Source organism: Vicia villosa, linkage group LG2 (genome assembly GCF_029867415.1).
Source record: "Vicia villosa cultivar HV-30 ecotype Madison, WI linkage group LG2, Vvil1.0, whole genome shotgun sequence".
Taxonomy (NCBI): domain Eukaryota; kingdom Viridiplantae; phylum Streptophyta; class Magnoliopsida; order Fabales; family Fabaceae; genus Vicia; species Vicia villosa.
The window spans coordinates 162,129,953-162,146,613 of NC_081181.1; the positions used below are offsets into that span (position 1 = coordinate 162,129,953).

The window sequence follows — 16,661 nt, forward strand, 5'->3', positions numbered from 1 at the left end:
AGATAAATTATATTTTACTTTATAATATTTTTTCATTAATTACACAGAAAAGTGAAATTAAGAGAAATAGATGAAGGAAAAAAATAATAAATAATAGACAAAAATGTCATTAATATTGTATTGAAATTATAAAGTGATTTATAATTTATGACAATTTTTTTTAAAATAACTTATAATTTAAAACAGAGGGAGTATTAAAAGAAAATTGTAAGCCTATCCAAATATTAAAGATTTGATTTTCCCACTTAATTTCCTCTCAATTTTAGTTTTTGTACACATGCATGTCTTCACAAACACTTCACACGTCTCTCCATTTTTTTCTTTCTCTTAAGAGAATTTGTCCTATATAAAGCCAACATTCAAGAGTAACACTAATACTAATTGCACATCCATTCATCAACCCAACCTCATCTAGCTATAATGGATGTAGTTCTAAGCAGCCTAATAAAAACCACAACAATCGCATTCCTAATTTCTCTAATTCCATTAGGTTTGTTTCTATTTGTTCATAGAAAAAAAAGAGAGGCACCAATAGCAAAAGGTGCATGGCCAATACTTGGTCACCTCCCCATTTTCAATGGCACACAATCACCTCATAGAGTCTTAGGTACCTTAGCTGATAAATATGGACCAATATTCACCATCAAACTTGGTTCAAAACATGCTTTAATCATCAACAATTGGGAAATGGCTAAGGAATGTTTCACTACAAATGACATGGCTCTTTCATCTCGTCCCAAGCTTGTTGCAACACAACATTTGGGCTATAAAGGAGCCATGTTTGGACTTGCACCCTATGGTCCTTATTGGCGCAATCTTCGCAAGATTGCAACCCTAGAGATTCTCACGAATCGTCGAGTCGAACAACAACAACATATTCGTGTTTCCGAAGTACAAACATCGATTAAAGAGCTCTTCGATGTTTGGTCTAGCAAAAGAAACGAGCACAATTCATCAAACTATGTGTTGGTGGATATGAAGCAGTGGTTTACACACTTAACATTCAACATGGTTCTTCGAATGGTTGTTGGAAAGAGATATTTTGGTGTAAGAACTAATGTTGATGAAGAAGAAGCTCAAAGAAGTGTGAAAGCTTTGAAGGAGATGATGCGTTTGTTTGGGGTGATTACGGTGGGAGATGTTATTCCTTGTTTGAAATTGTTTGATTTTGGTGGTCATGTGAAGGCCATGAAAAGAACTTTAAAGGAGTTGGATGAAGTTTTAGGTGAGTGGTTGAAGGAGCGTCGTCATGAAAGGAGTTTGAGTGAAAAGGTTGATGGTGACGATAATAAAGACATCATGGATGTGTTGCTTTCATTGCTTGATGGAAAAACAATTGAAGGGTTTGACTGTGATACCATAATCAAAGCCACAATATTGGTATGTATTCTAATCTTTTCAATCTCACACATAAACAAAAGTTGTTTAAAGAAAGTTGTTGCATTTAGTTTAAAATTTCAAAGGCCGATTTTAGTTTTCCTATTATCATTTTTTGAGTTTTGACCTCTCTATTTTAAAATTCTGAATTTTAGTCCTTTTATTTTAATATTTTGAGGATTTTGACCCTCTTGCAAATTCGAAGGCAATTTTTAATGAAATGCAATTCACATTGATGAGATGTTCAACATAAATTTTAAATAAAATTAGTTTTTTTTTTTAACATTTCACTGTTGAACTGGCAATGACACATCATCAATATGAGCGTCATTTTATTTAAAATTGTCTTCAAATTTGCAGGAGACCAAAATCCTAAAAAACTAAAATATAGGGACTAAAATTTTGGATTTTAAAATAGAGGGACCAAAACTCAAAAAAAATGATAACAGAGAGACCAAAATTGCAATTAAGTCTTTTATATTTTAGTGCATATCTCATTTTCTTAAAGTAGGACATATAGATATATTAAAATAATAATTATTAAAAACAATTATATTTAAGAGATATGTTTATCGAGATAAAATTAAAATTTACCATACTTCATACGTCTCAAAATAAATATGTTTTAAAAAATTATTTGTTTTAAAATAAATTTATTTTTTTAATAAATTTTAACTTTTATCTTATTCTTTAATTAACACTCTCTCTATATATATATATATATATATATATATATATATATATATATATATATATATATATATATATATATATATATATATATATATATATATATATTTCGAGACAGGTGTGGGGCAGATATAATATTTCCACCTGCCCTACCGTTGAAAATAAATAAAAGAATCGACCATAGTAGAGTTTCTATGTCAAGTAGAAACAATTTTGATTGAAGTTGAAAGGTTTTAAATTTTGTTGTCTTGTGTTTCTAATATATTTTCAATTTTTAAGAAAAATTTGTCATTGCATTCACGTCACTATTATGTTGCGTTTTCTATGCACTATTTGCCATATATGTTTGTCATGTATGTTACAATAGGAAAGCTTTTGATTTGCGTGTAGGATTTGCAATGGGGTTGTCACGTTACTAATTAATAACACTAAATTCATATCACTATAAAGTTATTACGTACTCTCCTGCGACATATTTGTTCACGTTGCACAAAGACATATTGTAACATGATCTTACATGTGATTTTACATGTTGTGGTATGAAAATGACGTCACTAATAAATTTTTTTATTGTAGTGATTGTATATATGTGTTTATATGGACCTTTCAGTAAATTGGTAAAAAAAATATGAACTTTTGAAATGAACTTGTTACAACTTAATTAATATTAAGACTATGACAATTTAATAAATTAGTCAAAAATATAAACTTTTGAAATGAACTTGATACAACTTGATTAAAATTAAGACTATGACAACTTAATAAATTATTAGACTATGACAAATTTTAGGCATACATTGACAAGTTAATACAAAATGATAAGAAATTTGAGGCAAAACTCTTCCAATCTCTATTTTTCTATTAAAAAATAACATAATATTTAGGTTAAGAAAAACCTTATATTTGTGCATATAAAATTCTTATTTATTTATTTATTTATTTATTTATTTACATGTCTTAATGTCTTAGCTTTATTTTAACAAGTATTTAAACAAACCTTTAATATGAACAAGCATTTCAACATGCTTGTTCGCTTTTTAATAAGTATGTTGAAATATTTGCACTTAAATTACAGACATTGTTTACCGGAGGAACTGACAGTAGTAGTGTAACTCTTACATGGGCACTATGTTTACTATTGAAAAATCCTCTTGCAATGAAAAAGGCCAAAGAAGAACTTGACACACATATTGGTAAAGAGAGACATGTAAACGAATCAGATATAAGTAAGTTGGTATACATTCAAGCTATAGTCAAAGAAACTCTAAGATTGCATCCACCTGCACCTCTATCGGGACCTCACGAATTCTCCGAGAATTGTACCCTAGGTGGCTATCATGTTAAAAAGGGAACTCGATTAATCACGAATCTTTGGAAGATCCATACCGATCCTAATGTTTGGCCTGATCCGTTAGAGTTCAGGCCAGAAAGATTTCTCACTACTCATAAAAATGTTGATGTTAGAGGTAAATATTTTGAGTTATTACCATTTGGAAGTGGTAGAAGGATGTGTCCTGGAATATCTTTTGGACTTCAAATGGTGCATTACTCTCTAGCTAGCTTTTTGCATTCGTTTGATATCTTAAATCCAACAACATCTGAACTTGTTGATATGACTGAAGTGTTTGGATTAACAAATAGTAAAGCTACTCCCCTTGAGGTTCTTGTTAAACCACGTTTGTCCCTTAGTTGTTATGAAATTATGTAATTTTATGCTAATGGTGTATTAATTGGTGTATTTCTATAAATAAAGTTTTTATCATTTGTGATATTATATCAAACGGTTTTATTGTTTTGTGTATTCTTATTATTATTAGTTAAATACCTGCACGAATTAAAATTATTTTGTAAGATACAATAGAAATCAAATGCACATTGAGAACAATTGTTATGAATATTTCTTTGTTTGAATTTAACTGGTTGTGTTATGTGTCATTTCAAAAATAAAATAAAATCACAACTATCCAGAATAAATTTTATAATCAATTATATTTGGCACTATTTTTATATATATTTAAATTTAATTAATTTTGTTTTCAAAATAATCAGATCTATTTACTATAAATTAATTTATTAAGTAATTAGAGAAAATAAATCACACTCACATGAAGATATATAACACATCAAGTTTTGAAGCAACTTTAGTTGAGTGCTTTTGGTAAATTTCATCTCCGTATTTTAGAAGAACTATCATGTTTATTATGAAGGTTTTCTACGCGAAATGTATGATTACGTAGAAATTCCCTATAAAATAAATGGAAATGAGTACATGACAGTTTGAAAGGAAACATAGGTGTATTTGTTAAACGTTCATTCGTTTTCGTATTTTTGAAATTTATGCTTCATTAATTTTTGTAAATGCTATGAATGTTTAATTGTCTTCTTAAATCATTGGAGGAAGCGGTAGAATGCAAATTAATCCATCAGTGACTCAAGTCTTTGTTAATAATTTCATCTTAGGAATGAAGCTTTTAGATGCAGTTCTAAGACCAATGATCTATTCCAATATTCTAACTTCTCGGTATTGCAATGGTGCTCCTTGATTTAATATGTTGCAATGAAATATGTGGGTTTGAGCATTAGTTTGTTAGCATTCCAGAAAGTACCACCAAGAATACCCCAAAATCATAAAGAAGAGTTTGTCGATATCACATTCTGCACCTTTGAAATTTATATCATTTCTTTGCTTCCAAATGTACCAGCAAATAGTCAGCCAAACAACACATGTCCTATTACTTGGCATCTTCCCAATCAGTAGTTCAATACATTTCAAAAGGTGGCTGCAGCAATCATCAACTAAATGGATATCTAATTCGAGCCAAAGGTGAATTTTTTGCCATAACTGGTTCAGCTTAGTGCAGTGCAACATTATATGGTTTAAATCTTCCACCTGCAAATGATAGAAAACGCAAGAAGCATCTTGATTCAAAGCAATTATTCCTCTTCTTAACAATTGCTTCCTTGACGGTAACTGATAGAAAGATTTTCCTATCAAGATCTATTGAACTAGGGCTTCTAAAATAAAAAGGGAAAGAACAATAAAAATAAGCTAATAAAAATAAAAGATAAAATAAACTTTGATTTTTTTGATTGATTCTCTTCAAAGTCTCAAAGGACTACATATATAGTACTCATAGTGATCCTAAATAGAAGGCCTAAATTAAAAGCTCAATTCAACAAAACATTCAAAATAAAATAACACTAATATAATTATATTACTAATTGAAATATCTAATTGCACCTCCTATCATTGCCGCCGGGTTCACTTGAACCTTGCCCTCAAGGTTCTAAAAATGGTGTTAGCAGTCGATTCCTCCCCATAGCCATCAAAATTCTAGACTGATGCAACATTCCACCAAGCAATGATGAACACAGTACATTCCCTATAGCACCTCCTATCAGTAACCTGTCCTACACAAGTCTCCAATCAAATATCTTAAATTTTGAAGGAACATGTGCCCCCCAAATGATTCTTAATCCCTGTTTCCTCCTAGCATCCATTTCGATGTCACCTTGAACCTGCTTCAAATTGTCATAACAAGACCCCACAGTAAAAAATTTTGATTTGTCAAAGGGCCAAATGATCAAATCAGAAACATTCACAACAGAGTAAATGCCTTGTAACACCACTTTTAAATCTTCAAATTCTATGGAAGCCTCGAATCCCATAACTTCTTCCCCTCGAATAGTATTCCACTTCCACACATCCCCACTCCAAATCCCCATTCTGTTGACACAATCATTTTTAAAGAAACATTCTTGATATAGAGTTGGAAATTGGTCAAGTAAGATACCCCGTCCCAACCAACTTGTTTTCCAAAAAAGAGCCACATTTCCTTCTCTAGTGATCGACTTTATAGTTCCGTGAGATATAGACCACTGAAATATAAAAAACAATAGTATTTAACTTTGCCTATTAAAACATAATAACAGTTAAATATTATCAAGCAACGTTGCATTGCAATGCAACGGTAGTGCTAGATAGAGTAAGAAACTCATCACTCCAATGCTGAACTGAGAAAAATCTAATGCCAAGCTGGAGCAACACAAGAAAAAACCCTTCATTAGAGGTACTCTAATACAAAGGAATGTTGCTAATTTCATCATTCCAAGAGCTTTTTTTTATATCAAGGTCATGTTTTTAAGATTTAAAGTCAAAATATTATAATATTGTGATTCGTAGATATTTTTGAAATCCTAGCATGTGGCTTTGTGATCAACTAATTCAAAAAGACCAATCTCATCCCACTAGTAGACTGGTCCAACACAAGAATTGTTAACACCTAACAGGATTCAAATTTAAAATCTTAAGAGGAGCACATTCTCAAGACTCAAACCTCCACCACTAAATCAATTCTTGGGGTAAGTAATTCATAGATTTATATATAATAACAATAAATAAGTTGAGTGTAGTGTTATTTTAATTATAGAGTATTTGATCCCATCATAACAGTTAACTTAATTTTTGTTATATAATCAATTATGTTTTCTTTAGAATGACACTTGTACACAACTTGATTATCATGTTAACATTTTATTATGAAGTTTTTATTTTTTTCTAAAGGCACTGATTGCGGGAGGAGTTGAAACAACTAGTGGCACTCTTACATGGGCAATAAGTTTGTTACTAAATAATCCTCATGTGATGAAAAAAGCAAAAGAAGAACTTAACATTCAAGTTGAAAAAGAAAGATGTGTAGAAGTTTCTGACATAGACAATTTGGTGTACCTTCAAAGTATAGTCAAAGAAACCCTAAGATTATATCCACCGGTTCCTCTCTCAGTTCCACGTGAATTCTCAGAGGATTGCAATTTAGGTGGTTATGTCGTCGAAAAAGGAACTCGACTTATCTTAAATCTTTGGAAGATTCACACTAATCCTAAGGTTTGGTTAAATCCATTAGAGTTCAAACCAGAACGGTTTCTTACCACTCATAAAGATATTGATGTTAGGGGTCATAGTTTTGAATTGTTACCATTTTGAAGTGGTAGAAGGATTTGTCCTGGAATATCTTTGGGCCTTCAAATGGTGCATATGGCTTTAGCTAGTTTTTTGCATTCCTTTGAAATCTTAAAACCATCATCTAAACCTATTGATATGGCTGAAGCTTTTGGAGTAACCTACATCAAAGAAAATCCACTCGAGATTCTTATTAAGCCATGCTTATCTTCAAGTTATTATGAAAATATGTAATGTTTATTTTTAACTTTTTGTGAAGCATTTTCTTTCTATTCAATCCTTTGTGATCCATATTATGGTATTTATGTAATCTTTGGTTATATTTAATGTACTTTATTTCATTAAATTTATGAAAGTTGAGAATATATGAGGTGAATATTTTTCTTAGGGATTACATATAGATATTTATTGATATGTATAATCCTAGAACATCTTCATAGTCAAGATGGTGAGAGAATGTCTTTGAGAAGATGGTGGTTTTGTCTCTTGGACTACAGTAGATAGTGTTGACACCTAGGAAAGTTATGGAGGGGGTATTGTTGGTGTTGTCATATGATTAGGTTATAAAGGCACTATTGTTACTGGTGTGTCATGGCGGATTCTTCCTCTGCAACCACTGTTGGCTCGCTTGCACCACCAACACCTATGTTCTTCAAGAATACCTTTGATTAAAACTCCACTCACCATTTCAGTCTAAAAATTTCAATCAAGCTTCAAGAGAACAACTATCTCTTTAGAATCAGGTTAAATGTTCCATCCTCACTCATAGAGTGCACAAGTTAGTGGTAATCCCTCAGGTTCCACCAAAGTTCAAGAATGAACAAGATCGCATAGGTGGAAATGTATCTGCAGAATATAAAGCATGGATCATACAAGATCAGGTCGTGTTCATCTAGCTCCTTTCAACAATTTTTGAGTCGGTATTACATAGAGTGTTAGCTTGCAAGCATGCTTTTGAAGTATGGGACATAATTCACGGTTATTTCAATGCTCACATGAAAGATCATGTGAGGCAATTGTGAGTTGAACTAAAATCAATGAAGAAAGGTTACAAGTTTGTAACTGAATATGTTCTGGCCGTGAAAACTATCGCTAAATATCTCTTGGAAGTTGGTGATTCAATTACTGGACAAAATCAAATTGATTCAGTTCTTGATGGCTTACGTAACTCTTTTGTTATGTAAATGTATGGTAGCCATGAACCTTTCTCACTCTTTGATTTTGAATTACTTCTTTATATTCAAGAAGCTCAACTTGATAAGTTCATGCAGGAATTATCTATTTTGAATGTCTCAACAAATTTGGCTCACGCAAATTCTCAAACAAGTTATGTTCTTGAAACTTCAGCTTGTAATCAAGGTCGAGGACACACGAATCATGGTAGAGGGTGTGGCCATGGACGTTACCCCTCATGTTATAGACCTAGATGCCAATTATGTGGAGTATATGGTTATGTTATAATGGATTGTTGGCATAGGTTTGATGAAAACTTCACTTCAACAAGCATTTCCTCAAACATGTCTGAACCTTCTTCATCAGTGGATCATGCTGAGGCCTCCATATTAGACACACAAGTTATATCAATGATGGTTCACAAACATGAGTATTCCTTACTTGAAGCTCTTGAGAAGAAAGCCTGGTTCACAAACTCAGGTGCTTCTCACCATTTTACTCCTTGTGCGCATTTCTTACATGCTAAGTAAGGATGACAACGGGTAGGGGCGGGTGCGGGTTTCAGACTATCCAAACCCGCGCCCAAAATCACCACCCGAACCTGAACCTAAACCCAAACTCTATTCGGGTGGCAAAATAACACTCACACCCACACCCGTTGGGTTCGGGTTTTTTCACCTGAACCCGCGGCAAAACACATAAAATACAATAGCAACATTGAAATTTTCCATCAATTTTCCTACAACTTTCCAACAAAAACATTACAACTTTCCATCAATTTTACTACAACTTTCCAACTCGCGTGTTGATGATGATGTTCTCTCCGTTTCAGAAAGTAGAAACCCTAATTTGTTACACTTATATATATATATATATATATATATATATATATATACACACACACACATATATAATTAGTGGCACTTAAGTAATTTCAAGTCTAAGCGGGTGAGATTTCGGGTTTCAGTGTGGGTTTCACACTACCCAAACCCGCACCCGAAATATCGGGTGACACTCGAACCCAGTCAACTCGAGTTTTTACCCGTTGGCTCGGGTTCGGGTGCGGGTGGGCCCCTCTGTGTGGGTCTTTCAGCCATCCCTAATGTTAAGCAATGCCCAATCCTTAGCAACTACGTGCATAGGTACCTCTTGTGTTATCTCTAAAAATATGCATCATTCTCCACTAATGTTAAGTGGCTTTCTACATGTTCCTTGTGTTACACGAAATATGTTATTAATATTTTCATATTTTCTAAGGATAATGATGTGGTATTTGAATTCATTGTTAACAAATGCTATGTAAAATCATCCAAAACAGCAATTTAACCATAGAAATGATGTATGCTAACATATACATAACATAGAGAATTATTTAGAATTATAAAAACAAGATTTCATGACATTGATTTCATCACCTCATTTTAAACCCTGACATTTCAAATTCATGAAAAAGATGAAAAACCTAGTTTCATGCTACTACCCTTGCATTAATCATTATACAACCCCATAATAATATAGAAATCTCACACTTACCTTAGGATTTGAGCTTCTAGGTTTCTCCCCTTCTTCCTTTCTCTTTTCTTATCTTCTTTTCCCCTTTTTTCTCTTTTCTTCTCTTTTCTTACTATCTTTTTCTTTTCTCTTAATTTTGTGAAAACCCCTCCAACTCATATTCTAAATGGACTTACTAATTAGCACCTCCACTATTTCTTATACTAACTCAACATAGGCTCAATTAGCTTATATTCTCACTCAACATAGGCTCAATTAACTTATATTCTCATTTTTATACTTACTAACCCAAAACAATTATATCACAAAACTCATATTTAATCAATTATCATACCACATGATAATTAATAAAATAAACAAATAACAAAATAATTAATAAAATAATAAATACTAAAAATGGGATGTTACACATACCTATACTAGAATGATAACTATTGTTATAAGTGAACTTTATTAGTGGGAGGTAACTACCCCTTGTACATCCCTGCTCAAGAACACAAGCTGTCAATAAATCCTACAATGACTGAATAGTCCTCTCCGTCTGACCATCTGTCTATGGATGATACATAGAACTCAATCTCAGCTTAGAGCCAAACGCATCCTGCAAACTCTTCCAAAATTCAGAAGTGAACCTCATATCTCTATCAGAAACAATACTCGACGGAATCTCATGAAGCTTTACCCCCACACGGATATAAATCTCCGCCAACTTCGATACAGGAAAATTGATATTAATCGGACGGAATAAAATGAGCCGATTTCGTTAGTATATCAACAATCACCAAAATTGTATCATGTCCCCTTTGAGTACTCGATAATCCTGTTACAAAATCCATCGATATACTATCCCATTTCCACTCTAGAATATCTAATAGTTCCATCAACCCTGCAGGTTTCTGATATTCGACTTTTGACTTCTGACAAGTCAAACACGCATATGCAAACTACGCCATATCGCGTTTTAATCTTGGATACCAAAATAATTGTTTCAAGTTTTATTACATTTTAGTAGCTCCCGGAGGGATACTCAAATTGCTACTATGACTTTCTTCCAGAATCATTTTATTCATCTCTACATCATCAAGAATACATATTATGTTGCAGAATCTCAATACACCTTGCTCGTCTACTTTAAAATCACTGTCTGATTGATCACTCGCAATCATTGAGTCTACCAACTTTACATCCAAATTCGGAGCTTCCTTAATTTTATTCATAAAATCATTGTTAATCTTCAACAATACCATCATAACACTCTGCGGGGTCAATTCACAAACTAAACTTAAATCTCTGAATTGCTCAATCAATTCCAGCTCTCTAACCATCATAGCAGACATGTGCAACGATTCCTGTCTTAAAACATCGGCCACAACATTAGCTTTACCTGGATGTTAATTCAAACCAAAGTCATAATATTTTAACAGCTCTAACCATCTGGATTGTCTCATATTCAATTCTTTCAAGTTAAAAAAGTACTTCAAACTTTTGTGAACACTTCAAATCTGGAGCCCTAAAGGTAATGTCTCCAAATATTTAGCACGAAGACAACTGCATCCAGTTCTAAATCATGAGTAGGATAATTCCGTTCATGAATCCTTAATTGCCCCGACACATAAGCTACTACTTTATCATTTTGCATAAGCACACCACCTAAACCCAATTTAGATGCACCACAATACACAACAAAATATTCTTCTGGTTAGGTAATATCAAAATCAGAACCGTCATCAACTTCTTCTTTAGCTTTGTAAAACTTTCTTCGCACTAAACATCCCACATAAATACTTTGCCTTTACAAGTTAGCTGAGTTAATTGAAGTGCTAACTTAAAAAAGCCTTTGATAAACCTTTTGTAGTAACCATCCAAGCCCAAAAATCTTCTAATCTATGTCACTAATTTTGGTGCCTCCCACTGCAACATTGTATCTACCTTGGTTGGATCCACAATAATACCATCACCTGAAATAACGTGCCCAAGAAATCTCACCTTCTCTAGCCAGAATTGACACTTCGACGGCTTCCCTTATAATTTATTTTCTTTCAACATTTACAAAATAATTCTCAAATTCATAACATGTTCTTCCTCTGATTTGGAATAAATTAAGATGTCATCTATAAAGACCACCACAAACTTATCCAGGTACGTATGAAAGATTATGTTCATATACTCCATGAATACACTTGGTGCATTAGAAACATCGAATGACATCACTAAATACTCATAATGCCTGTATCGAGTTTTGAAAGCAGTCTTTTGAATATCATCGTCTTTAACTCAGATTTGATGATAACCTTATAATTTGATCACTGTGTTGGGCAGGTTTTTCTAAATTTTGAAAATTCGTAACTTTTGACTCGGGTGTCCATTTGACCCGCTGTTTGAACCTACAGGAAGCTAAAAATATTTTTAAACATATAAAAATACTTTTGAAACCAGTGGATGGATATTTATCGTAAGCTGAAACTTTTCTGCACAGGCCTGTGGATGTCGTATGTTGTTTTTGAGTTGTATGGAGTGTATGTTTTTTACATGAGTAGCAGGTGGCTTGTATTGGTGTGACGCATTTATGAATGTAGATATCAATGTGTTGTGTTTTTTGCATGGTTGAGTCGCATGTGTTATATATTGTGGACTTTAATCTTGTTGTTGGCTCTGATCCTAGATGGAGTGGATCTGGAGTGAGGCGAACCAAATTTTTCATGATTGTTGGCTCCGATCCTAGATGAAGTGGATCTGGAGCGAGGTGAACCAAATTGTTCATGATTATTGACTCTGGTCCTATATGGAATGGATTCAGGAGCGATATTGGTACCACATGCATTTAGTCCGTGAGTCGGTCTCCTTGCATTGCATTATTGTTGACATTGATGAATAATTGTGTGTTTGATGAGTGAATCATGTGATAATTGTTTTGGATGGTGTGGATGTGTGAGATGAGGAATGTATGACTATGCATGATCATATTACTATATGCCTATTATCATACATTCTCTTACATTATTGTGATATCTCACCCTTATGTTGGAATGATGCTTTATACGACATCGTGCAGATAGTCATAAGTAATTTCGAGGCTGTGGAGTTTGGAAGATGTTTCTTTTCATTTCTTTTTGAGTTGGCGTCGTTGCTCTGATACGTGACACTTGGAGGGATGAACTTGTAGTTTATTTTGATGTTTGTTGTTAATGATTTGTTTGGAATCTTATGAACTCCCTAGTATTTCAATAAATATTGTTTGCTTGTTGGATGCAAATGGTTTTAATATTGATTATGATCATTTTCACTACATGATAAAAATAACATGGAGGATTATGAATTTGTTTTGATTCATCCGAAAATGTGTTATATATCTATAACCAATTAAGCAGATTTAATATGTTTGAAAAGTGTGACATCCTAATTGCATGTTTTATTGTATGTCTATCATTTTGAGAAAAAAATCACTTTGATTTTATATTAATAATTGTCGGGGAAATTAGGGTGTTACACATTGCAGTCAGATAATAGCAGAGAATTTAGGCCTTCTACCAAGTATCTCAATGAATTAAGAATCTCTCACAAGCACGCTTGTACACATACCTCACACCAAATTGGGACAATCGAGAGAAATCATCGACATTTTGTGGAAATGGGACATACACTTTTTACTCACTCCTCAATTCTTTTCAAATATTAGGCTCATAGCTTTGCAACTTCACTTCACATTATTAACCAACTTCCTTCACCAGGTATTCCCAAATTTCATTCCCATTATCATGCCTTGTACAAGCAGTTGTCGAGGTATAAATCCCTCAAAGTATTTGGATGTGCTTGTTTTCCATTCACAATACCTTACATTAGGCATAAACTTAAGTTCAAAAGTCAAGAATGCATATACTTTAGAGTGTCATCTCAACACAAAGGGCACGAGTTTCTTAACAAAGGTGGTAAGATCTTCATTTCAAAAGATTTGGTGTTTCATGAACTTCACTTTCCCTATCCAACTATGTTCCCTTCAAAGGCAACTTCCTCAAGCTATGTTCTCACCATGTCTCAGTCTCTTTTTTTTTCACCATGCCAACAACTTGTGTATTCCCTGGGTCTAACTCAAATTCTGTGGTCACCCTTATTGTTCATAAATTTGTCCCTGATAGGTTGTCTCCCTATACTCTACCTATAGCCAGGTCTGATTCTAAGGCTCAATCTGATATTCACCCAAACAATCTTAGACATGTCGTATAATCTGTTCAACCTATTGATCCATCTGACACTTCTACCCATGTGCCACACCACTCACCACCTAACTCATCTAACAATATACCTCAATGTTGATTCACATATGCCTTAACAGAGTTAAACTCAAGCCCTCCCACAAATAATTTAATCTATAGGATCATTGTCACCTCTTATACATAACTCAGTTGTACCTAAAGTTATTCATCTCAATACTCATCATATGCTCATACGAGCCAAACAGATCATTTCAAACCAAAGGTCTTATTGGCACATGTTGAACCACACTCAGTCAAGCATGCCCTTTCTCATCCTGACTAGTTCAAATCTATAAAAGAGGAATACCAAGCTCTATTGGACGATATAACTTGGTCCCTTACCAATCTCCCACCTCACATAAAACTTGTAAGTTGCAAGTGGGTTTTCAAGGTGAAAGAGAACCTTGATGGTTTAGTGTACAAATACAAAGCCCGCCTTATAGCTAAGGGCTATCACCAACTATTTGGATTTTACTTCAATGATACTTTCTCCCCAGTAATTAAGTCTGCCACAATTCAAATTGTCTTCATTCTTTCCCTGACTTATCACTGGGAGATGCGACAAATTGATGTAAATAATGCTTTCCTAAATGGTTCACTTCAAGAGGAAATATTCATGACTCAACCACCTGGCTGCAAACATCATGATGCAACACTTGTATGCAAACTTCACAAAGCCTTGTATGTCCTCAAACAAGCTCCTCGAACCTGGTATGAAAAGTTGCATCTCACATCAGGGAATTATCATGTATGCCTTATTCTATAAGGATGATATATTTCTCATAGGATCCTCTTCCATTTTAATACATAAACTAATTGACTCAATTCATGCCACCTTTGCACTCAAGAAACTTGGTCGACCTAAATACTTTCTTGGTATAGAGGTGAAGCATTTTCCCAATGACAACTTGCATCTCACTAAAACTAAGTACATTTGTGGCTTACTAAATTGATCCATAATGCCCAATGCCAATGGTGTAACTAAACCTATGCTAAGCACATGAAAACTAAGCAAACATGACTCAACTTCTCTCTCTAATCCTCATCAATACATGTCCCTTATAGGTGTGTTGCATTATGTTACACTCATTAGGACCAATATTGCCTTCAGTGTCAATAAGGCAAGCCAATTCATGCATTTACCATCTAAATCTCACTGAGCAATTGTCAAACGCATATTGCGATACCTCAGTGGAACAATCGCTCATTGTCTTCATTTTACACCTGTTGCGACATCTCATAAGTTCTCTCTCAGAGCCTATTACGGTTCTGATTGGGATAATGACCCTAATGATCATCGTTGAACCTCTAGTTCATGCATTTATCTTTGGCTCAATCTTATGTCATGAAGCTCGAAGAAGCAACATCCTGTTCCATGTTCTAGCACTGAAGTGGAGTATCGAGCATTTGCACACACTACTTCAATACTTTTGTAGATACAACTGTTACTAGCTAAGCTTTCAATACATTTTCATCCCCTTACCTTGTTGTGTGAGAACCTGAGTGCTGGGTTTTTATCTCACAGTTCAATCCTACATGCTAGAACCAAGCACATTAAATTAATCATCAACTTTTTCTGTGAACGAGTCATTACAAAGAAATTAAAAATCCAACATCTTCATATCAGTGTTCAAATTGCGGATACACTTAAAAAACCTCTTGATACTTCAGCATTTCATGATTTACGAACCAAGCTTCGAGTCGTCACTTATAATCATCCTTAAGATTGCGGGGGAGTATTAAGATTAGACTATATATAGTATGTAGAAGGAAGTAAGCCATGTAGGTGCCTTATACAAAGCATGCATTGTATAGGTTGTGTAACATGTAGAAGAATCTAGCCATGCTATAGCATCATGATCTACGTATCATGAGAACATGTGCATGGCTATGAAGGTTGTGTTCATTTTAGTCGAAATTGGACGTTATCGGTATTATTTTAAGAGGCTAATTATAATGATATGTCGATAGGAGCTATTACGTTAAAGTCGGAGTTTTAGTCGGTTTAAGCGGAGGAATAATATTAAGAATAACATTATTTATTGGACTATTTTTATTTAAGTGAATTTGGTCGAAGTTGGATTATTAATCGGTTAATCGGAAAATTAATAAAATTGATTATGTTGAAGAAAATAATATTAGTAATAATATTATTTAATTTGGTTTAGTTGTGGTGTGGTATATAGCAGTGTGGAAGTGTACGATTAGTAAGTGTCATACCCCAAAATTTGCCCATCCCATTTCTCTTATTCAAACTCATATCAAAGTGCAATGCTCAAAGACACCCCCTCCTAAACAATGGCTCAAGGAATTAGGGTTTTGATTTCTCTGAAGAAAACCAATGAATCAAAGGCTCCAATGCATTTCATATGGCTTATGATGTTTCAAACCATCTCCATGACAAAATTCAGGTTTCAATTCCAAGGATTGACCAGTCAATTGCTCAGAAAGTCAACAGTCGACTAGTTTGACCTAAAAGTCAACTGTGGTCAAAGTACAGTCAAAACTCTTGATTTTTTTCAACAACCTTATTTTGAAGTATCATTCATCATTTGATCAAGTATTGATCATGATTCATCAAGAAAAGATCAGAAATCAACAAATTCAAAAAGTTTTTAAATTAGGGTTTCATAGGAGAAAGTCAACTGAACTTTGACAGGCCATAACTTTCACATGGAACATCAGAAATTTCCCATCCA

General features: G+C 33.6%; 1 protein-coding gene across 1 annotated transcript; it reads left to right on the forward strand.

Moving 5' to 3' along the window:
- The first annotated feature begins 327 nt into the window (after window positions 1-327).
- Window positions 328-3,868, forward strand: LOC131652780 (cytochrome P450 82A3-like). Its single transcript, XM_058922736.1, has 2 exons — window positions 328-1,380; window positions 3,143-3,868. Exons 1-2 carry the CDS (start codon window positions 421-423, stop codon window positions 3,773-3,775), a joined length of 1,593 nt encoding a protein of 530 aa, XP_058778719.1. The 5' UTR covers window positions 328-420; the 3' UTR covers window positions 3,776-3,868.
- Window positions 3,869-16,661: the final 12,793 nt, after the last annotated feature.

Bases quoted from the DNA above. Each gene is read 5' to 3' on its own strand.
- LOC131652780 (XM_058922736.1), top strand. From the start codon at position 421: ATGGATGTAGTTCTAAGCAGCCTAATAAAAACCACAACAATCGCATTC. The intron at 1,381-3,142 runs GTATGTATTCTA...CTTAAATTACAG, and splicing joins TAATCAAAGCCACAATATTG to ACATTGTTTACCGGAGGAAC.